This window comes from Hemiscyllium ocellatum, chromosome 4, assembly GCF_020745735.1.
Source record: "Hemiscyllium ocellatum isolate sHemOce1 chromosome 4, sHemOce1.pat.X.cur, whole genome shotgun sequence".
Classification (NCBI taxonomy): Eukaryota; Metazoa; Chordata; class Chondrichthyes; order Orectolobiformes; family Hemiscylliidae; genus Hemiscyllium; species Hemiscyllium ocellatum.
The window spans coordinates 80,937,138-80,961,181 of NC_083404.1; the positions used below are offsets into that span (position 1 = coordinate 80,937,138).

General features: G+C 38.5%; 1 protein-coding gene across 8 annotated transcripts in view; it reads right to left on the minus strand.

Annotated features, from left to right (window-relative positions):
- The window catches only part of spidr (scaffold protein involved in DNA repair), a 261,755-nt gene that overhangs the window by 80,509 nt on the left and 157,202 nt on the right, over positions 1 to 24,044 (minus strand). For all 8 annotated transcript variants that reach the window (XM_060823482.1, XM_060823492.1, XM_060823487.1 and 5 more), the window contains 2 exons: positions 17,591 to 17,783; positions 14,375 to 14,655 (listed from right to left, as the gene is read on the minus strand). In XM_060823482.1, coding sequence (XP_060679465.1) covers positions 14,375 to 14,655; positions 17,591 to 17,783 — 474 coding nt within the window. The remainder of the gene's footprint in view (positions 1 to 14,374; positions 14,656 to 17,590; positions 17,784 to 24,044) is intronic.

Consider the following 24,044-nt stretch of genomic DNA (forward strand, 5'->3'; position numbering starts at 1 on the left):
AACGTTCTTTACGCAGAGGATGGTGGATGCATAGAACGCGTTGCAAATGGAGGTGCTAGAAGTGGGCATGACAGCATCATTTAAGATATATCTCAACAGTGTCATGAATGGGCAGGTAGCAAAAGGATACAGACCCTTAGAAAATAGGCGACAGGTTTAGGTGAAGGATCTGGATCAGCGCAGGCTTGGAGGGCTGAAGGGCCGGCTTCTGTGCTGTAATTTTCTTTATTCTTTGTATAAGTCCTGCCATGATTTGCTTTTCCAAAATGCAGCACCTCACATTTATCTAAATTAAACTCCATCTGCCACTCCTCAGCCCATTGGCCCATCTGATCAAGATCCTGTTGTACTCTGAGGTAACCTTCTTTGCTGTCCACTGCACCTCCAATTTTGTATCATCTACAAACTTAATAACTATGTTCATATCTAAGTCATTTATATAAATGACAAAAGCAGTGGACCCAACACCGATCCTTGTGGCACTCCACCGGTCACAGGCCTCCAGTCTGATAGCCAGACCTCCCCACCACCCTCTGCCTTCTACCTTTGAGCCAATTCTGTATCCAAAAGGTTAGTTCTCCCTGTATTCCATGTGTTCAATGAGTCTGCTATGAGGAGCCTTGTTGAACGCCTTACTGAAGTCCATATAGATCATGTCCAACACTCTGCTTTCACCAATCCTTTTCGTTATTTCTTCAAAAAGCTCAATCAAGTTAGTGAGACATGACTTGCCATGCACAAAGCCATATTGACTATCCCTAATCAGTCCTTGCCTTTCCAAATACATGTACATCCTGTCCCTCAGGATTCCCTCCAACAACTTGCCAGGCTCGCCGGTCCACAGTTCCTTGGTTTTTCCTTATCACCTTCTTAAATAGTGGCACCATGTTAGCCAACCTCCAGTCCTCTGACACCTCACCTGTGACTATCGATGACGCAAGTATCTCAGCAAGGGTCCAGCAATCACTTCTCTAGCTTCTCACTGTGTTCTAGGGTACATCTGATCAAGTTGTGGGGATTTATCCACCTTTATGTATGTTAAGACATCCAGTATCTCCTCCTCTGCAATATGGGCATTTTACAAGATTCACTCGATCTCTGCTGTTTATACCTGACATATACTTCCTTTTTTCCATCTGACTAAAACCTCAATTTTTCTAGTCATCCAGCATTTCCGACATCTACCAGCTTTGCCTTTCACCCTAACAGGAACATAACTGGACTCTCATTATCTCATTTCTGAAGGCTTCATATTTTCCAGCTTCCCCTTTACCTACAAATATCTGCCCCAATCAACTTTTGAAAATTCTTGCCTAATACCATCAAAATTGGCCTTCTTCCAATTTAGAACTTCAACTTTTCGATCAAATTCATCAAACTCATTATACATTCAAATAATTTTCATAAACACCCAAACTAACACACTTAATGCAGAGACACAAATTCTCTATGAAATCATACTTTGCTTATAATGCAAATTTAACTAAGATACAAAAAATACAGCTGGATCTAAGAGGCAATCTGTTTGGGACTGGACATGGAGACCCACCAAGAACTCGATGCACATTTTGAGAGGAAATTAGGTGGGACAGCGAATACCAACCTTCTGAACTCCACAATGCCTTTACTTTGCAATATGTTTAACAATTGCCAGAGCAGCCAAAATAAATTACCTGAAAAATACTGGTTCTTTCTTTCTTCTGATAAGTGCGACAATCCTTCATGCATTAGTTTCACCAAAAAGAAAAATATACTCTGGCCTGAAAAGCTTACACGAGTTTTTCTTAGTTATATCATGTTGAAAAGATTTTAGTCATTGCTTCAGTTAAAGCTGATGTTTCAGATGAGGTTTGCGGATATTCAAAGCCTGAGAATTCAACTCTGAAAAATAATGTAGGTAACTTTTCTGAAGACAGGTGCAATTCAAAAGTAAATGTTGGAATTGCTGAGTGTGGTTTGATTTTATTATGTTGTTTAATAAAGATACACCACATATGCACCAAATAGCAGTCTTCTATGCCACTTGTATGCCAAGAAGAACTGAAATTGCCAAATTCCCACGTCTTGAAAAACTGATCATCATGAAAAATCATGTAAATTTCTACATTGTGTACTCTGACTTGCACCAAGTCACATTACACGAAATCCCTGTGCTTTCTTTAAAAATCTACAATGATTTTTGCGCAAGCAATGCTTCGGTTTTAGAATTCTCATTCTATTTTGTTTTCAGGTTGTTCCATGCTTTGCCTTTCTCTAGTCACAGTAATTTTGTCCAGTCCTACAACTCTCTGAGGTACCTAAAGCCCTCTAGTTCTGGCCTCTTCTTCGTGCCCAGTTTTGGTTGCTTTACCATAGCCAGCTGAGCCTTCAGCTGCCTAATTTTAAGTTTTGAAATTCCCTTAATTGTTGCTTTACTTTCACCCTTTAGGGCACTCCTAAATAGCTATGTACACCATACTCAGCCATGTGCCCTAACATTAGTTTGAGAGGCTCAGTATCATTTTTTCCTTTATTGCTGTGAAGTGGGATGTTTTATTACTTTAAAGATGCTATAGAAGTTGTTAGTGAAATTTGGGCTCATTTGAATACAGACAGCATGGCAGAAAATTGAGAAAATTCTCTCAGCTAGCTGGTACAAATTCAACATTGAATAGGCATCTGGATGAATCTATGAATAGGAAGGGTTTAGAGGGATATGGACCAAATGGAACCAGATTAATTTAGAATAGCTGGTCAGCATGGACAAGTTGGAGCGAAGGGTCTGTTCCTGTACTGTACATTTCTATGACTCTATATGCTAAGAATTAAGTCATTTATCCTGGTTGCATAAATAGCTAACATTCTGAGGCGGGGGAGGGGAAAAAAATCAGCATGCCAATAACATTTGAATTCCATAGACTACATGAAACAACAACAAAGCACACTGAGTAACATTCCTACATATTGTTTTCAATGTTTTTCACCTCTTGTTTTCTCAAGAAGTTTTCATTCCTGTCCCTTTAAATGAGTGTGCAGTTCTGTTCACACAGTTACAGGAACAGTACCCAACACACTCTTGTTTCCAGGAATTGCTTGCTATTCTCCTTCAGGGTCAAAAATGTCAGTCTGTAACAGGCAACTGAAATCACAAAAAGTAACCACAAATCTCAGAAGAGGCCTCAATGGGATAGTTGGAGTAGGCGGAGTAAAATTCCATTGATTCTCCCAATCAAAGTGGAGGAACATTATGATAAACAGCTCTTGAAGCTGGGTACAGCCAGTACATTGTGTTCTCTTGGTGAAAAACAACTCTGTCCTGCTTTGCTTAAAGGGAGCAACAAATCTGTTCACTTCTAATTTTAATCCGTTTCTGGAACAGCATATCCAGGTTTATTTTTCTACACAGAGCTTTGATTGCTTTTCTATAAGCAAGCAATGCAAAACAGAAGTCTAAAAAATTGAAGAAAATCTCTCCGCTGATTCATATCATAACAATTAATGTGATAATAACTCACCAAGCATAAAATAGATTTGCAATGTTCAGGTCAATTGTGGACTACAACAGAATAAAAATATAATATATTAAATGTAGCTTTTTAAAAGGTTGAATCTGCCAGTGTATTATAACTCAACACCAGAGGCTCAATTTGTCATATGAAGTTCTCATGTCTAGATGATTTTGAATGAAAAATGCAGCATTCTAGAAACATACCACTCCAGGAATGGAAACAAAAATGTGAAAAATGAATTTTAAGAAGGGAAAATCAGTAATCTATCAATACTGTTTTTCTTTTAAGAAAAGGTTTAGTAGGCTATAATGTGCAAAACATTTACTTTAGTTGTAGTATATTTTATACATGCCTACACTCAACAAATTTAGAGCAACAGTTTTCCAGCAATTTTATGATGCAAAGATAATACATATCATATACAAAAATCATAAAGTCCATTTTTATCATACAGTACATGGGTTCAGTGCTCATATTACAAAGTAAGTTCATATTCCATGTGAAAAAAAAGTTGTTACTTTGTAATCATTTAATAATGCGCAGCAATGTTTTATCAGCTATGAAATCAGCTTTTCCATCTCAACCTTTGTTGAACCTCTAATAATTATGAACGTGCATGCTTAGCAAAGAAAAGTAAAATATATCAAACAGGGCATGAGCTTGAAATGTATCTCAAACTAATCTATTACAAAATCTATTTACAAAAATATGGAAAAAGTTCTGTTTATCAAACATGTAGGCATTTCAAAGTTCCTCTATGTAATATGCCAAAAATGAGCTGCACTAACTTCAAAATGGTCACCTTAGACCTCTGCTGAATACAATTGTCCCACTACATTTATATTAACATTTTCATTCCTTTCATCAGAATATGTTTTGAATGATTTTGCACTTTTCTTTCCATTGCTATTTTCTGCATCTGTAGATTGTGAAGGAGCAGAAATGGCCTTTAGTAGAGTGATATACTTTTCTTGTCAGATGTGGGAGTTTAGGGAGAGTTTATGAGTGACTGAGGATTATATCTGCAATAAATGCCGTTGGTTGCAAATCCCATCAAATCGAATGGATCGGTTGGAGAGACAGTGAGAGGCAACGAAGAATTTACAAGAGCAAGGCGTGTGATGGATGGCAGTTATAGGAAGGGGAAAAAGTCGCAGATACAGTCATATAGATGGATTAATTCCAGGAAAGGTAAGAGAGGTAGGCAGTTAGTGAAGTAGGCGTCTGTAGCTATCCCCATTTCAAACAAGTTTGCTGTTTTGGAAAATGTAGGGGAGATGGATTCTCAGGGGAACATAGCATGAGCAGCCAAGTTTCTGGCATTGAGACAGGCTCTAATGCAATGAGGGACACATCGGGTTCCAAGAGATCGATTCTGTTAGGGGATTCTCTAGTCTGAGGTACAGACATTCGTTCTTGTGGCCAGCAGCGAAAAATCAGAATGGTGTGTTGCGTCCCTGGTGCCAAAATCAAGGATGTCTCAGAGAGGGTGCAGAATGATCTTAAGAGGGAGAAGGGCCAACAGGAGGACATTGTACACATTGGAACCAATGACATAGGAAGGGAAAAGGTTGAGATTCTGAACGGAGATGACAGAAAATTAGACAGGAATTTAAAAAGGAGGTCCTTGACAGTAGTAATATCTGGATTACTACTGGTGCTACGAGCTCGTTCTAAATTGGAAAAAGGTCAATTTTGACCGTAATAGGCAAGACCTTTCAAAGGCTGATTGGGGGCAAATGTTCGCAGGTAAATGGATGATGAGAAAATGGGAAGCCTTCAGAAATGTTATAATGAGAGTCCAAAGAAAGTTCATTACTGTTAGGGAGAAAGGAAAAGCTGGTAAAAATAGGGAATGCTGGATGACTAAAGAAATTGAAAGTTTGGTTAAGAAAAAGAAGGACGCATGTATCAGGTATGGACAGGATAGATCAAGTGAATCCTTAGAAGAGAATAAAGGCAGTAGGAGTATACTTAAGAGGGAAATCAAGGGGGCAAAAAGGTGACATGAGATAGCTTTGGTAAACAGTATTAAGAAGAATCCAAAGAGTTTTTACAATTATATGAAGGACAAAAGGATAACTAGGGAGAAAATAGGGTCCCTCAAACATCAACAAAGTGACCTTGTGTGGAGCTGGAGGAGATGGGGGAGATAATAACTGAGTATTTACTGCGGAAAAGGACATGGAAGATATAGACTGTAGGGATATAGATGGTGACCCCTTGAAAAATGTCCATATTATGAGGAGGAAGTGCTGGATGTCTTGAAACACATAAAGGATAATAAATCCGCAGGACCTAATCAGGTGTACCCTAGAACTCTTTGGGAAGCTAGAGAAGTGATTGCTGGGCCTCTTGCTGAGATATTTGTGTCATTGATAATCACAGGTGAGGTGCCGGAAGACAGGAGATTGGCTAACGTGCTGCCACTGTTTAAGAAATGTGGTATGGACAAGCCAGGAAACTATAGACTAGTGCGCCTGACGTCAGTGGTGGGCAAATTATTGGAAGGAATCATGAAGGACAGGACGTACATGTATTTGGAAAGGCAAGGACTGATTAGGGATAGTCAACATGGCTTTGTGCATGGGAAATCATATCTCACAAATTTGACTGAGTTTTTTGAAGAAGTAACAAAAATGATTGATAAGGGCAGAGCAGCAGATGTGATCTGTATGGACTTTAGTAAGGCATTCGACAAGGTTCCCTATGGGAGACTGGTTAGCAAGGTTAGATCTCATGGAATACAGGGAGAACTAGCCATATGAATACAGAACTGGCTCAAAGGTAGAAGACAGAGGGTGGTGGTGGAGGGTTGTTTTTCAGACTGGAGGCCTGTGACCAGTGGAGTGCCACAAGGATCGGTGCTGGGTCCACCACTTTTCGTCATTTATATAAACGATTTAGATGTGAGCATAAGAGGTTTAGTTAGTAAATTTGCAGATTACACCAAAGTTGAAGGTGTAGTGGACAGCAAAGAAGGTTACCTCAGATTACAATGGGATCTTGATCAGATGGGCCAATGGGCTGAGAAATGGCAGATGGAGTATAATTCAGATAAATGTGAGGTGCTGCATTTTGGGAAAGCAAATTTTAGCAGAACTTATACACTTAATGGTAAGGTCCTAGGGAGTGCTGCTGAACAAAGAGACCTCGGAGTGCAGGTTGATAGCTCCTTGAAAATGGAGTCACAGGTAGATAGAATTGTGAAGAAGGTGTTTGGTATGCTTTCCTTTATCAGTCAGAGTACTGAGTACAGGAGTTGGGAGGTCATGTTGCAGCTGTATAGGACATTGGTTAGGCCACCGTTGGAATACTGCTTGCAAAACAGGTCCCCTTCCTATCGGAAAGATGTTGTGAAACTTGAAAGGTTTAGAAAAGATTTACAAGGATGTTGACAGGGTTGGAGGACTTGAGCTATTGGAAGAGACTAAACAGGCTGGGGCTCTTTCCCTGGAGCGTCGGAGACTGAGGAGTGACCTTATAGAGGTTTACAAAATCATGAGGGGCATAGATAGGATAGGATTCCAGAACTAGAGGGCATAGGTTTAGAGTGAGAGGGGCAAGATATTAAAGAGACCTAAGGGGCAACTTTTTCATGCAGAAGGTGGTTTGTGTATGGAATGAGCTACCAGAGCAAGTGCTGGAGGCTGACACAATTGCAACATTTAAAAGGCATTTGGATGGCTATATGAATAGGAAGGGTTTGGAGGGATATGGGCTGGGTGCTGGCAGGTGGGACTAGATTGGGTTGGGATATCTGGTCGGCATGAACAGATTGGACCGAAGGGTCTGTTTCCGTGCTGTACATCTCTATGACTCTCCTATAAAGATACTAATTCATATGCTGGGATATTGTTACACAACTGCCTCTCTATTTAGTAGCTCCATCAAATGCCCATTTATTTTTTTCTCCCTCTGAAAAGAGAAACAATGGGCAGATACAAGCAAACATAACATAATAGATGCAAATGACCATTGAATAGCAGTTTGCAGGGAAACTCTGGTTAATTTTTCCTTTACCTGAGCTCGCAACACAATACCTGAAAGTAGCCAGTAGAGAACAGCTAATTATGTGTAAACTACAGATCAAACCTGCGAATGTCCTCATATGGGAGGCACAGCATCCCACAAAGTGCTGTACGTATTCATTATGTAATTAAAGAAGCTCTACCTGTACACTTACTACTGGAATATATGGCGAAATGAGTGCTTGAGAACACGCATTTGTGCAAGTGATTGTTTCTGCAATAAGTCTCCATTCATCATTAATAACGATTTTAAATCCACCACTAGTGCATTTCTACAATACATGAGTAACCAGCTAATTTCCTTTATCCAAAGGAATATGATCAGTTTCAGTCGTCTACTAAGAGTAAGTAAAATTATTTCCAATAATTACAGCTGAATTAAATTTAGCCAGTCTGGAACAGTTAGAGATTCATGCCAATTTGGAATGCAACATTCAATTAAAAATTTAAGGCAATTTAAGTCAATGTTGTAAGAGTTTAAAACTGTGTTCTCATTTATATTTAATTTTAACAGCATTCATGCTTTCATTCCTGCTATATGTGTAATGTTTATGAATGGATAATGTTGATAAGTGAATTTCTAAGTAAAGATTTTCTTTAAAAGACAACAAGAGCATTTTGCCTGTAAAACTAAAGCACACGCAGCTTACAGACAGTGGAGGGGTCAAAGAGGTAGTCATGAAGTAGAGCTGAGTATTGTCACCATCGGTAGAAACTGATGTGTTTAGGAATAGCTGAGAGACAATACACAAATCAAAAACAAGTTTTCTTTGTTTGGGGTGTTTGGAGGTGGCGGGGGGGGGTGGGGGGAAGAGTTGTCAAACTTGGGTGACACTTCAGCTAAGACTGCATGAGTTGGATAAGAAGCTATTGGAGATGATTCCTATATCAGATGGTCTAAGGATAGGGAGGAGATACTGTGTGCAACCATGTTGAAGGCTAGAAAATGTTCAAGATAGATGAGGGAGGAACAGTTTACCATTGCTGACTTTGTGAAGGACTGTTATAACACACTGGCAGTACACAAATGAAAAAATCATGAACAGTATTGCTTAACTGTTAAAAGAACTCCAAAACAAGTCTAAGGAACCTAGTCCTAGATGTCTGCTTTAACGTAAAGATTAGCAGTAGCTTAAACCCTTTTCTCATTTTGCTATTCACACACTAAGTTATTTGCAGCAAAACTACATCACTATCCATGTACAAGCCTGCTTTAACTGAATTTGCAAAGTATAACCAGTTACAGCTGGATCAATTCTATAAAAAGCTGCACAAGGGACAAACACCACGCAGCCGGCTCTGGTTTTTACTTCAAGGTTAAGCACAGTCATGGTGCTTATGTCATATCAATGGCTTCACAAATCTATTCTGTGAATGTACTAACAGGCTTTCAACAAGTCTGTTGCAAACTTGTGGAATATGTTTATGAACTGAATCTACCGAGACATGCATCAGGTCACATCATGTGTGAGCAAATAAACAGCACGTATTATATCCCTGCCAGACCACATGATTTCCTCAGAACAAAGCCGGAAACACCAAAGCTGCCCACAGGAAAAACAAATCTGATGCACTATATCTTCTAAAAGACAAGTCTACAAAGTTCTTTTTATTGCCCAATTAACCTGCCTGCTAACAAAATCAAAAGGAAAATATGTACCACTCTGCAGCATTGTACAAACTATACAAGATGAATGAAAAGGTTGCAATGGAGAAGAATCAGTTATTATAAAACATATAAATGGGTAAAGAGAGCTGGAGAATCTTTTGAATGCCCAAGTTGTTTCTGTTTTGGGCAACATGCTACTGTGCACTTCTTTTAGCTTGGAACAGTTAGAAATAAACCAAGTGATTCTTTCTGAAGTAGGATATCCATTTGTAAATGTCAGGTATTGAAAAGCTATATTAGAAGTTGCACATATCATGCAATTCAAACAGTTACAAGACTTTACAAAGCAAACCAAAGAGTTGTAGTACTATAATTTTATCAGGGGGCACATGACTCTTTGCACGCTATTTTCTAATTTCATATCTGATCCATTTTTTATGGTGGTCAGTGATTACATTTACATTTCAATTCACACAAGTGACAGCATGTATTTTTCCTTAACAGTAAAGTTATGCCCTATAGTTTCCCTTGAGCATTCTTCTGTTCTGAAGGAGAGGATTTCGACTTATTTTAATCAATATGTTTAGGCATGCTTTGACACATTTCCAGGAAGTTGAACTGAAGATCATCTGGCTCATTGGTTTTTACACACTTCTGCAGCAGGTGAGACTTGAACTCTGGTTGCCTGGTTTAGAATAGTGCAGCCACTGCACCAAAAGAGCCCGAAGGGATACAATTCAATGGATATTACAGTTCACGAAGTGAGAGCTAACTGAAGATCATTTAATAGCAGGAGGCAATCAATCAACCCCAGTCCTGTTGCTACTTCATATACTGATATATGCAATTTCCAGCACAATCACTGTCCCATGCTGAGTTGTTCTCCTCCTAGGTCCAGGCCACCGAAGACAGTGGTTTCATTCTCACCATCAAGCTGGCTGAAATCAGCTGACTTTGACAAAGAGAATTAAACCTAGGATATTCCTTATTTGCATACTTCAGTTTGGCAGTGCATTAATCAATTGAAGTGCCACGGAAGGTTTTGCATGTTTTATAAAAAACGATAAACATTTTTTTCTGATTGTGACAAATTAATATCTCAAAAGATTTTAATTAAAATCTCAAAATTACATACAGGGTTATGAATATAGACAGTAAGTACCCCACCATCATAGCAAGCAAAATCTCACAAGTTTCATTAAAATGTGTGATTTTACACAACTCTGCAGCATACAATTTCCACCACTCTTTGCTCCATTACCTTAGATGAATGCACACCTACACTTCAGCAGAAAAAGATTGTCATTTCTATGGTATGTTGCAGCTGTACAGGACTTTGGTTAGGCCACATTTGGAGTACTGTGTGCAGTTCTGGTCGCCTCACTTTAGGAAAGATGTGGAAGCTTTGGAGAGAGTACAGAGAAGATTTACCAGGATGTTGCCTGGAATGGAGAATAGCTCGTACGAGGATAGGTTGAGAGTTCTCGGCCTTTTCTCGTTGGAACGGCGAAGGATGAGGGGTGACTTGATAGAGGTTTATAAGATGATCAGAGGAATAGATAGAGTAGACAGTCAGAAACTTTTCCCCCGGGTACAACAGAGTGTTACAAGGGGACATAAAGTTAAGGTGAAGGGTGGAAGGTATAGGGGAGATGTCAGGGGTGGGTTCTTTACCCAGAGAGTGGTGGGGGCATGGAATGCGCTGCCCGTGGGAGTGGTAGAGTCAGAATCATTGGCGACCTTTAAGCGGCAATTGGATAGGTACATGGACGGGTGCTTAATCTAGGATAGATGTTCGGCACAACATCGTGGGCCGAAGGGCCTGTTCTGTGCTGTATTGTTCTATGTTCTATGTATAATAACGGTTATCTTTATCAAAATACTTATAGCTTTATTAAACTCAGGGATGATCCCTCACCAACAACATTGCAGATTTGTAAACATATTCACACTATTCCAAAATTACAGATGTATTTTCTTTTATATATATAAACTTCATTTGGGAGAGAAGGATGAGATAGATATAAATGCCAGTCCTTGATCTATGTTATATTGATTATTTAATAATCAGTTCTGATTTTTAAAACAATACAGTATTCAATAGAGCAAGAGAAAATGATCACGCCATGGCAGATCAGCAAAGGTTTTATATTCCTCAGCAGATATTTGGGTGGCAGGATTTAAAAGAGAGAAAAGTAGGTCATTGTACAAGGGTCAATTGATCACTTTGACATAAAGGTCAACACTTTTACGCATTTGCAGATGAAAGTAAAACTAATTTCACTGCACTTGATGACGTTATTTTCTTTTGAGAGAAATTATTATAACCACAGAGGAAAACTATAAGTACAAATTATTTAGGTCATCCACTAAGACTAGAGAGTACAAACCTCTTTTGGGTCCTATTTGTAAAGTATTTCTGAAAAACAATGTAGGATTATGCAATCATTAATAAAACAAGACAGAAGAACATATCTAACTTAAAACTTCCGGTTTTGTTGCCACAGAGACTTGGGTACTTTCCCTAATTAAAATGTGAGTGGAAGAGTGTTTTAGGAGGTTATACAATCCATGTTAACTTTAAAAATTACAATCCAATATTACATCTAGATAATCTATAAATGTGTATAACATTATGGACTACCTGAGAAGTAGACAATGACAAAAATCTATGTTTTGCTGCGGAAGACTTTTATTGCAACATACTTTATGTCACACTTGGTTATATTTATGCAAAATTCATTTCTTTTCTGAAAAAAAGCAAATCTGATTTTGATAGAAGAAATATTGAAAATTCCCTGAAATATTTTAGAAAGAAAGTATATCTATTTGTTTAAAAACTTTTTAAAAAAAGTTTAGCTTTCTTTTCTGATGAAACTGCAATTACCATTAACTTTAACACGCTAAGTTCTAGCTTTGAAAGTGAGAGACAGTCTGCAAGAGACGGGCATGATTGTGGCAGAAGATTAACAACCAAGCCTTTGACAGTGTAAAGACACAAACTGGGAGGCACTTGAAAATTGCAATGAGGAAGGCTTTGCTGATCTGGGCAGTGAGAATGCAGTTGAAGATTGCATTAGATAAGGCAGACTACTGAATAAACCAAATAGGGCTTAGATTCATAAGGCAACAGAAGACAGTACTACCCCCAAAACACCAAGACATAGTAATTATACTTGAATGAATAAAACTGTGTACAAATAAGCCAAAATGTTGCACGTGCTTCGAATCCCTCATAAATAAAGTGATTGGTTTTGCATATGATAGGTGATTTGATAATGGACAGGCTTTGCAAAATTTATTAAAATTGCTGCAAGGCAGAATCGTAGAAGTTTTAGTACATGTTGGAGGTCATTTAATCAATCATGTTTGTGCTCATGTTAATTCCCATCAGGCCAAACTATTGTAAACCTCCACTTCTTTGCTTCACTTTTGCTTTAATAGTTTTCTTGATCAATTCCTTCTTGGGCCCCGCAGGGAGATGATAGCCTCGTAGTATTACCACTGGACTATTAATTTAGAGACTCAGATGATGTCCTGGGGACCTGGATTCGATTTCTGCCATGGTAGGTGGTGGAAATTGACTTCAGTTTTTAAGAAGTCTGAATTAAGAATCTAATGATGCTGATTGTCAGGAAAAGGGAAGAAAACTGCCATTCTTACCTGGTCCTGGTAAGGACTGCAGGACTCCAGATCCATACCAATTTGGTTGACTCTAAACTGCCCTTTTGGCAATTAGGAATGGGCAATAAATGCTGGCCTCGCCAGAAATGCCCATATCCTGTGAATGTGTCTGTGTTCTGGTCTCTTAATAGAAAACATAGCTATTGAGAAAGGATTCAGCCATCCTCAAAGAAAGTGTACTAGAATCAAGGCATCCTTGGTCTCTCAGCAGACCTGCACTGCCACCTCATAGGGATAGCTTTGCAATGAAGGATGTTCATCCTTCATACCATTCTCTTGTTCTGATAGTGCAAAATGCTGTTCCAGAATGTTGCACCTCCATCAAACCATGTTTGCACAGTACAGCAGCCCAATACATGTGGAAAACCCTAAAGGACCATTGTTGTTGTCGGAAATTGGAGTCCATTTAAAATGGAGTTTTTCTGGTTTTAGATTTCTGAAGTTTTTAGTATTTCCTGTGCAGCAGGAGACTTAGTGCTGTAACTAGCTGTCCACAAACATACACAAGTTGTTTTTATGTCCATAAAAACACAAGGAAGGTCACAAGAATCATCAAGACTACTGAGGTCATGATACTCCATTGAACTGCCTTCAAAGAATTATCTGCAATATTTGGGAAAATGAAGTTTTAATCTGAGGAAGAAAATGACAACTAATCCTTAGTTGAAGCAAGTGACTGCCTCTAACTGCCCTCTGTACAATCTGGAATGGGTAAAGCATGAATTTTTGGTAATGCAGTCTGGCAAAGTTCAAGAACTGCTGAAGTTAGTTAACCAACTTTCCATATAAAGCCACAACATGAAATTAGTGAACAGAGAACATTTTGCAGGAAAAAAAAGCAATGTTAATACTGAGTGAAAATTGAACTCAAAACATATAAGATATAGTGAAATTCTATTGAACCAATAATTTGACCACGTAATTTAAAAGCACCAAAAGTGGAAAGGGGGACATGAAGAGAATCTATTTTACTTAGGAATCTTGTTGGATCATGAACAGAGAAGCCATAATAAATTTTGAAAGGAAAAATTTGGAAAAAATAGGAGGATGTGATAAAAAGGCAGCCAAACAAGTCCAATTAGTTAACTATTTCAATCTACTGGCAAAGACATGAGGGCCGTAATAACTTCATTCTATGTTGTGAAGTTCTATGAATGGTAAGACATTAGCAAGAAATTCCAATTCTGTTAGTTTTTCCAACCATTTGCCCTCTGTTTATTTGTTCATTATGGGGCAGCATGTATTGCTGAGCCCAGGAATCTGATGTCTGCATTCTGTTTCCTGCATTCTCAGGACATGGAAATCAAGATGCTCATTGATTCTTAATTTGTTCTTCCTAAGGACTGTGTGAACCTCCTCCCCTCATTTGTCACTTCCTCCTACATTATTCAATCTTCAGAAACCCAATGTGACATCACCTATCCATCAATTCTATTACTTTCTTATTCTCAACTCTCTTCAATCCTGGCTCCATTCAGCTTTATTAATTTTAGCCCATTTTATTGGTTTATTAATAAAAAAAGTGAAAAAGCTTGGTTCCAATAATTCAATTCATGGCTTACCTTGCATTTTGTTGACCTACATTTGAAGGTAGAGGATGATCTTGTTGGTTGTTTCTGATCAATTGATTGTGAAGAACTTCTTTAATAGGAAGACAGTACACTCTCTGTATAACAACTTTCAAGTTTTGTTTTGCCCATCCTGCTGCTCCCTGGCTTTCAATTACTTCGAGAAGTGAGTCACATACATTGATAGTTGACAAATGATGCTTAAAGTCCAACACTTTCATTACCTCCTCCTGTGGAATCGGGAATAGACTTCCGACATTCCTGATTGTTGTATCCTGTGTTGTGAACACAGTCATTTAGCATTCAGGGATAGTTGTCAAGCTTTGTGTCAAAAGTAAACATGGCTCCATGAGGGAGCACTCCAGCCTTCACTAACTCGTCAATGAACATCATGAAAATTAAGTGAGCCTCACAGAAATCACATCGTGTTTCCAGTATCATGAGGATCGAGATTAAACACTTCACATGCAGTAAACCTGATTTGTGATTTCCTAACCTGCCCATACCTGGACTGTACTGGACAAATTAGCATAGACAATTCACCTAACCTGCACATCCTTGGACTGTTGAAGGCTGGGTACCAATCAAGCAAGTGGCTTTGTCTTGGATGGTGTCAACTTTCTCAAGTGTTGCTGAAGTTGCACTCATGCAGGAAAATGGAAAGCATTCTATCACAATCTGACCTGTGCCTTGCAGATGGCTAAGAGGCCTTTGGGAATCAGATGGTGAGGTACTCATCTCAGAACTCCTAGACTCTGATATGGTTTTGTAGTTATAGCATTTAGATGGCTAGTCCATTTCAATATCTGGTCAATAACAACTCCAAGATGCCAACAGTAAGAATACAGCGATAAGACCATAAGACATTTGGAGCAGCAGTAGGCTGATCAGCCTATTGAGCATGCTCCGCCATTCAATTAGTCTACGGCGAGTCTGAGAATCCTCAACTCCACCTCCTTATAGTTTCCCCATAACTTTGACTCCTTTATTGTTTTGTTTTTAATTCATTAACAGGATGTGGCCATCGCTGGCTAAGCCAGTATTTATTGTCCATCTCTAATTGTCCAGAAGGCATTTGAAAGTCAACCATGTTGCTGTGGATCTGAAGTCATATGCAGGCCAGACCACACAAGAATGGTAGCTTCCTTCCCTAAAGGACATTAGTTTTTCCTGACAATCAATAATGGTTTCATGGTCAAATCCCACCATCTGCCAAGGTGGGATTTGAACCCAAATCCCCAGAACATTGCCTGGGTCTCTGGATTAACAGTCTATTAATAATACCACTAGGCCATTGTCTCCCTGATTAAAAGTCTGTCTACTTCAGCCCTAAATATTCTTAATGATCCAACTTCAACAGCCATCTCACAAATTCAGTACCCTCTGAGAAAAGGAGTTCCTTCTAATGACAGTTTTAAATGAGTGACTACTTGTTCTGAAATAATGCCCTCTGGTCCTAGACTCTTCCACAAGGACTATCTACCTGTCAAGTCCCCAAAGAATGATACAATTTACAGTTTGTTTGTGATACAGTTTAGAGATTTAGACTCTCTAAATCTACACTAGTCCCACTTTCTTGAACTCGGCCCATAGTCTTAAATGTTATGACATTTCAAATGCTCATCCAAATACTTTTTAAACGTTGCGAGATCTCTCATCTCCACTATCATCCTAAGCAGTGTATTCTAGATTGCCAAAACCCTCTGAGTAAAAACACCTTTCTTCAAATCCCCTCTAAACTTCCTGCCTTTCACCTTAAAATTATGCCTCCTTGATATTGACCTTAGGAATCTTATAAGTTTCAATAAAGTTGACTGTCATTGTTCCAAAACTCAACAACTACTAGCACGTGCTACTCAACCTCCTCTCATAAGACAACTCCTCCAAACCTTGGATCACCCTAGAAAACATTCTCTGAACTGCCTTCAAAATACCTTTCCATGGACAAGGGGTTTAAAGCTGTTCAATGTTCAAGCTGTGGTCTGATTAATGCCTTACATAGAATTAACAAGACCGCCCTATTTTTCAAGTCTATTCCAGCTGCAATGTAGGGCAATATTCTATTTGTCTTCCCTATTACCTGCTGAACTTAGATGTTAGCTTTTTGTGATTTATGCAGAAGGACACCCAAATCTCTCTGTTCTGCAGCTGTCTTACAATTAAATAATATTCAGTTCGTCTATTCTTCTTGACAAAGTGCACGACCTCACATTTTCCCACACTATATCCCATTCACCAAGTCTTTGCCCACCCATTTAACATGTCTAAATATCTCAGCAGGCGTTGTATCATTTGCCTCTCCACTTATTTTTGTTTCATCTAATACTACTACACTCACTTTCCTCATCCAAGTCATCAATATCTATTGTAAATAATTGTGGTCCCAACACTGATCCCTGCAGCACTCTACTGGCTACAACTTGAACATGTTGCCCTTATCCCAATTCTCTGTCTTCTTTTAGTTAGCCAACACTCTACGCATTCTAGTACAGTCACATAGATATATACTGGCTAACTAACAGAAGAGATCCACAGCACAGAAAAAGGCACTTTAGCCCATCATGTATGTAACCATCAAACTACACTCACCCATTTTCCAATACTTTGCCCATAACCTTGTATATCAACATCGCAAGTATACATTTAAATACTTTTTAAACAGTATGACAGTTTCTGCCTCCACCACCCTTACAGGCAGTGAGTTCCAGATTCTTGCTATCTTCTCGGTGAAAATGTTTTTCCTCACATCTCTTCTAAACCATCTACCCTCATCTTAAATCTATGTACCCTGGTTATTGATCTGTCCATCAAGGGAAAACTTTTATTCCTGACTGCAATATCTGTGCCCCTCATAATTTTACACATCTCAACGTGACTTCTCTTTAATTCCTCGGCTTGAAGGAAACAATCCCAGTTGTCCAAAATGTCTTCAAAACGAAAACTCTCGTGAAAAAAAAATTGACTAAACAATATTGCACAAACTCGGAGAAAGTGAGGACTGCAGATGCTGGAGTACCAGAGTTGAAAAATGTGGTGCTGGAAAAACACAGCAGGTCAGGCAACATCCGAGGAGCAGGAGAATCGACGTTTCGGGCATAAGCTTATGCCCGAAATGTCAATTCTGCTGCTCCTCAGATGCTGCCTGGCCTGCTGTGTTTTTCCAGCATCACATTTTTCAACTCTAATATTGCACAAACGTATGAAGCTCACCTGATCAACGGAATAACATTTTTCTCTTGAATCAGTAAGGTTAAATTTCACACTTAAAGACATTGGAGCTTTCCTGCACACCACTGATTTTCCCGGACAGCAATAATCAGACTTTGTTCCAGTAATCATCTTCTGACTGAAGTAAGTGCATAAAATGGCACAAGTGTTTCCATCCTGGATATCAAGTTTTTGCCTGCAAAAACAAGTTTAAAAAAATTACAGTTCCAAATCAAATGGTATTTATTACTTTGAAATTTACTTCAATTCTTTATTCATTGCATTAAAAGCTAAATATTTTGTTGCTCTTCAATTGATATTAATACAATACAAATCTTCTCAAAAATCGCAACATAATTCTACAACATTCAGTTTCAAGGTTCAGCTTTCCTTCCTCCACCACCTGAAAGTCTGCACCCAGTTTAATCCATTTCCCTCCCCCATTCTTTGGCTTGCATCATTTTTTTGAGGGGGTCAAAATTTTCGCAAGGCTGTTTCATAGGCTCCTCTTTCATTGTCACAACAATGCCTTATTAGATAATACACTCATGTAGTAACATTATTACCTGTATTTGTGTTCATTTTAAGCCATTTGAACTCACAAAGAAGCAGATTGAGAAGAATTCATAAATATTTTCAATAATCATTGCTTTTAAGTCTAACTTAAAAACCATAACAAACAAATAAGCATTAATTTCCTCGAAACAACAGTATTTTAACATAACAAGCAAAAAGACTGGCACACGCTTAAACAAAGTCGGAAACGTAAACTCACTTTCCACAGACTGGTGCAGTCAAAGTTGAACAGTTGCATGTTTGTCTCTTAACATGCCCACTGCACCTGAAGTAATTCACCGAATTTGATGTGCTTCAAGATGTCATAACATGATTTACTACTAAACAATACCAGTTACAACAACATCCAGGATAACTTTCCTCCATATTCTGGAATTTCTGCAGCCTTAACACTTTCAGATCCTTGGCATCAGTTCCACTCCCCTACTGTCTTCAGCCTCATCCACTTGCTTCTCTGACTTTGCTCACAAACGTCACTCACTTTTGCAATGCTGCTGAAATCACATGTTACTTCCTTCTGGCTTTACTGCTGATGGACTCAATATGAGGTGCAGTCCATTGCTGACCAGCCTGTGTCTTGTGAGGCAGCTCCTCACCAGTTCTCAGTTATACTTAGAGGATGATTTTCCTCTGATTGGTAATCTCATGATCGAATATTTCCAGGCACTTGGCCTGTCCTCTCCTCTTGTGCATTTTGAGCAGTGTCCTCCATTTACTGATCTCTATTTCATGGCCTCATTCATTACCTTTTATTTCCCTTTCATTCAATCTGTTTCTCTTCTATCCCTCAGGGTTGCTTAAATTTGGAAGCAGAAAGGATTCAGATCATTGAACATTATAGGCTACAGTTGTTGTCCATTCAAGAATTCAACAACATACTTATAAAAATTCTCATTGTAACAAAACATCCCAACCATTTCACAACAACATTATAAAACAAAATACAACATTGAGTTATGGTGAATTTGAAGGATCTGACCAAATCAGTGAGCAAACAATAAGGTGCATTCAAGCTGGATGGTGAGTGAATATTCTTGGAAAACTCTGTCGGCAGCAGGGTTGAAGGACTATGGATGGAATGGGCACGTGCTTGCTGTAATGGGTGCAATTGTCCATTTCCAGACAATTGTTACATTTTGCAGGTCACTTTTGCTCTTCATTGTTCAGTTGTACTTATCTGTACTTTCTCTTCAGCTGATCAGTCAGCCATTAGCTCTCGTACACACTATTTCCAAAAAAGAACTTTCCATCCCTCTCATAAAGAAAAAAGGATTGAGAGGGCATAAGTGGAGAAAATGTTTTATGGGCACATTTCGGAAATTAAACCCTTTCTAGTTCACAAACTACTTTAGGATGTCCATAGGTGTCTTAGTAGCCACAAGTGCAGTTGATGATCTCTTACACTTTAGGAAATCCTGTGATTGCCCTAAACCATAAAGCTCTCTTGCATGCCTGTTGTTGCCAGTGTTAAATGTATGAAGTTATCCACTTTTCCAAACAATGCATTAGTTACAATCCTGCTAAAATTACAGGCTGAAGATTGTCGATGACACAGATCTCCTTCTAGTCACTGAAAGGATTCCTAAGCATAGAAATGCAAGGAAACCATAATTCTCATTACCACTTGGACAGGATGTCTATCACACAGTTAGAATTTCCCCCCAAGTATCTTATAAAATGAATATGGATGACTCTGTTTAAATATAACATTTATGTCAGTGATGTTCTGACATCTGAAAATAATTTGTGCACCTTCTGCACATCCTTTCTTTCGAGTAATACCTTCTCATTGGGTAGCCTTGCTCTTTTTCCTCTTGAGGGTTTCTGGCCCTTCAATGTCAGTGGCTGCCTTGATCCATCTGCCTCCTCTCCTTCCTTTTCACAAGAAATCTCCTTTGGAGTAACCCTCAGGTTAAACTACCACCAGTCATCTCTCTAATGAGAACGCAGCTCTATGGCTTGGTAAGCTAATGGCAATTTGACTTCTACCTTTTACTACCCCTTTGGCCCATGTTTCCATCTGTTTCAGACTGCCCTATGATTCTCTCTTCCTAGCTAAAGAACCTCTCTCTAATGACTTCCTAACAGCTGAACATCTTCCTGGCTCAATATTAGATGCTTGCTAAGAGTGCTCAGAAAACAAATTTCCCCTACCTCTCATGCAGTCTCAAGCTGCAGACTTCAGCTCCTCAATATGCTCAGAATAATTTTCCAGATGGATATCTTGAAATGAGGGACCTAATTTTACATCGCTATGTCAATTATACAGCGGATTGGAAGGAGCATCTATTTGCACACAATGATGAAATTCTGCCCAGAGTAAACAACGACTGATTGAATTTGGGTAAAAACATTGCTGGATAGAAAGGTATGCAATCCACAATGAGTTTTGTTAGAAGACACTAATATGTTGGCATCCTTAGAGAAACCTCTCCCATCTAATTTCATTTGATCACTATCAAGTTCGATGAATGAAAGCAATGATGACTGTAACCACTGCCACTCAAATAGAAACTGCTGTAATTCAACAAAGTCTTTCTTAGAATTCCAGTAAACAGTGGGAACTCAAGTATCAGCAGTTATTAAGTAGATTTGCTGTCTCTTTCTGTAACACTGCAAAATAAGCAGAAAACTTTAAATACAGTGCAGCTAACTGCATCTACCTCAAATTATTTTCAGACATATGAGTCACGAGTGAATGCTGATACTTTTTTTATTCATATTACTTTAAGTTAATTTCTTTATACTGAAAGTAATCTTTTAATAAATCAATCTACTTTTCACTTGTGGACATGTCAGGTGTATGTCTTGGCATCGAATGTAATCAAGTTGAGACTGAAACTCGACCTCCCATCCAAAACCAAGACTGCCTCTGCATGAGATGTTGAACTCAGCTTCCCTGCCACTGAAATGTTTCCTCCTGCTGTTATGCCTTCCATTTCCATTGAATTGCCCATTTAATTTTCTTATTGTAATAACTTAGGAAGCCCAACTAGAAAGGAACATCATTTCTCATTGAACGCTACTCTGGCATACATTGACTAGTCAGAACCCAGGACAGACAGTTCTGCAGACCCATTCCTATGTCTGCCTCTTTTTTAAATTAACATTTTCAGCCCAGCGACCATTCTTTAGAACATTATCTTTTTTAATTCATTCATGAGATGTGGGTGTCACTAGTGAAGCCAACATTTTCTTGCCCATCCCTTATTGCCCAGAGGACAATTAAATGTCAGCCATTTTAGTTTTGCTCTGGCTCTAGGTTCATATGCAGGCGAGACCAAGTAAGTAGTGGCAGTTTCCTTCCCTATAGGACATTTAGTGAACTATATTCTTTTTCCAACAATGGTTTCATGGTCATCATTAGACTTTTAACCCCAGAATTCAAATTCCATCACCTGCCATGCCCCAAAACCATTACTATTAAGCCAATCCCTCCCCTCACTGGGTCAGCTTTATTTTGTTTTTATCCCTGTGTCTGGTTTAAATAATCTTTTATTAACATAATACAAATTGTGCACAACCAACCCAATTAAGATTCTTTTTCTATCAACCTGTACAGAGAGGTTTTACACACTTCTGGAGCTTCAGCCCTGGACTTCTGGTTGAGAGGTAGGGATACCACTCCTGTGCCACAGAGCTGCCTCTGGGCTGTTCCAATTTCACAAAGAAACTTGAATCCCCTCCTCCAATTTTCATAATTACTTGTCACAAAATAAATCTGCAATCAAATTAGAACAGCATTCCATAAATAATTTACAGAACAAATATAATATGAGACAGCTCAATACTCTCCTTTATAAAACTCTTAATACGTTGATGAAAATTTAAAAGAGTCATGAAGACAACATATGATCAGTGGACTGTTATACAATATATAGAGTGCAGTAGGTTGCATATGTTAACCAATATATTCAAGAGGCCTGCATTTCACAAAGTATTATAATTATTCTTAAGTTGAAAGGACCATAGTTGTACAACACTTTTATTTTACTTCACTGATTTTTACATTTTTATAAATTATGATTACTTGCTTTATTGGCATTGTCATTACAATTAGCATGTCACCATAATGATTTGAAAGACGACCATCTGACACAGGAGTAGAATTAGGCCATTCAGCCCATCGAGTCTGCTTCACCATTCATCCTCAGTTCCACTTGCCTGCCTTATCCATGTGCCCTTTGATTTGCTTCTTGATTAAAGATCTGTCTATCCCACTCTTGAATATATCTAATGACCCAGCCTTAACAGTGCTCTGCATTAAAGAATTTATTTGGAAGAAATTCCTCCTCATCTCAGTCTTAAATTTGTGACCCCTATTTTGAGATAGTGCACTCTGATCCTAGTCACTCCCATAAGAATAAAGAACCTTGCCACATCAACCCTGTCAAGCCTCAGAACCAAGTCAGATTTCCCATATTTGTAGCTCCTGGTTCTCGTATTATTACTCCCAAAGATCTTATATGTTTCGATAGCGTCACCTCTCATTAGTTTTTATTCCAATGAGTATAGGCCCTGTCTACTAAACCTCTTTTCATAAGGCAGTCCCTACATACCTAGTATTAGCCAAGTAAAGCCTCTCTAAACTGCCTCCAATGCCAGTATATCTTTCCTTACATAAGGGGTTGAAAACTGCCCAGCGTATTTCAGCTGTGGTCTGACTAGTGCCTTGCATAGTTATAGCAAAAACTTCCTACATTTATACCCAATCCCTTTTAAATAAAGGCCAATGTTTCATTTGCCTTACTTATTAACTGCTGAAGTTGCTTGCTAGCCTTTCGTGATTCATGAACAAGGACTTCTAAATCCCTCTGTTCTGTAAGTTTCTGCAGTCTTTCTCCATTTATATAATATTTAGCTCCCCAATTCTTCGTGCCAAAGTGCATAACCTTACACTTTCCAACATTATATTCCATGTGCCAGGATTTTGTCCACTCACTTAACCAGTGTATATCCCTCCGAAGAATCTTTGTATCATCCTTAGCACTTGCTCTCCAACTACTTTTGTGTCACCCACAAACCAAGCGATAGTGGACTCACTTTCCTCATCCAAGTTAGTAATAAATATTGTAAATAATTGTGGCCTGAACAATGATTCCTGTCGCAAATCATGAGTTACAGGTTATCAACCTGGAATTGCCCCCTCTCAATCCCTTAGCATAACTCTCTGCCTTACTAGTTGGCCAGTATTTTATCCATAATAATATTACATCCTCAACACTATCAACACTTAGCTTAAGTAGCCTAATGTGTGGTAGCTTATAAAATGCCTTCTGAAAATGCAAACATATTACATCCATTGCTTACTGTTTATCTATCTTGCTTGTTACCTTCTCAAACAATTCAGTAAGTTTGTCTGGCATAATTTTCCCTTCATGAAACCATGTTGACTCTGCTTGATCATATTATGCATTTCTAAATGCCCTATTGTATCTTTTCTGAGGATAATATTATGATTATACATCTTAAGATTTTCCCAATAGCAAATGGCAAACAAACTGGCCTACTGCTATCTGTTTTTTGTCTCCTTCCCTCTTTAAGTCAATATATTACACTGGCAGTTTCATAAACCTCTAGAATCTAAGAATTTCTGAAAGATTACTACTACTGCATCCATTATCTTTGCAGCAATTTCCTTTAAAATCCTAAGACCCATCCGATTAGGTCCAGGGGACCTATCTGTCTTTAGCCCCAGTAATTTCCGAAACAAATTTTCTCTTGTCATAGTTACTGCACTTGTTTTATATCCTCTTTTGCACCTTGAATATTTAGCAATTTTGGTAATCATTCAACTATTTATTATCTCAGATAACATGCCCAGATGTCACGGATTAATTGATTTGGAGGTCATGCAAGATCCCACTGAATTGGACAATAT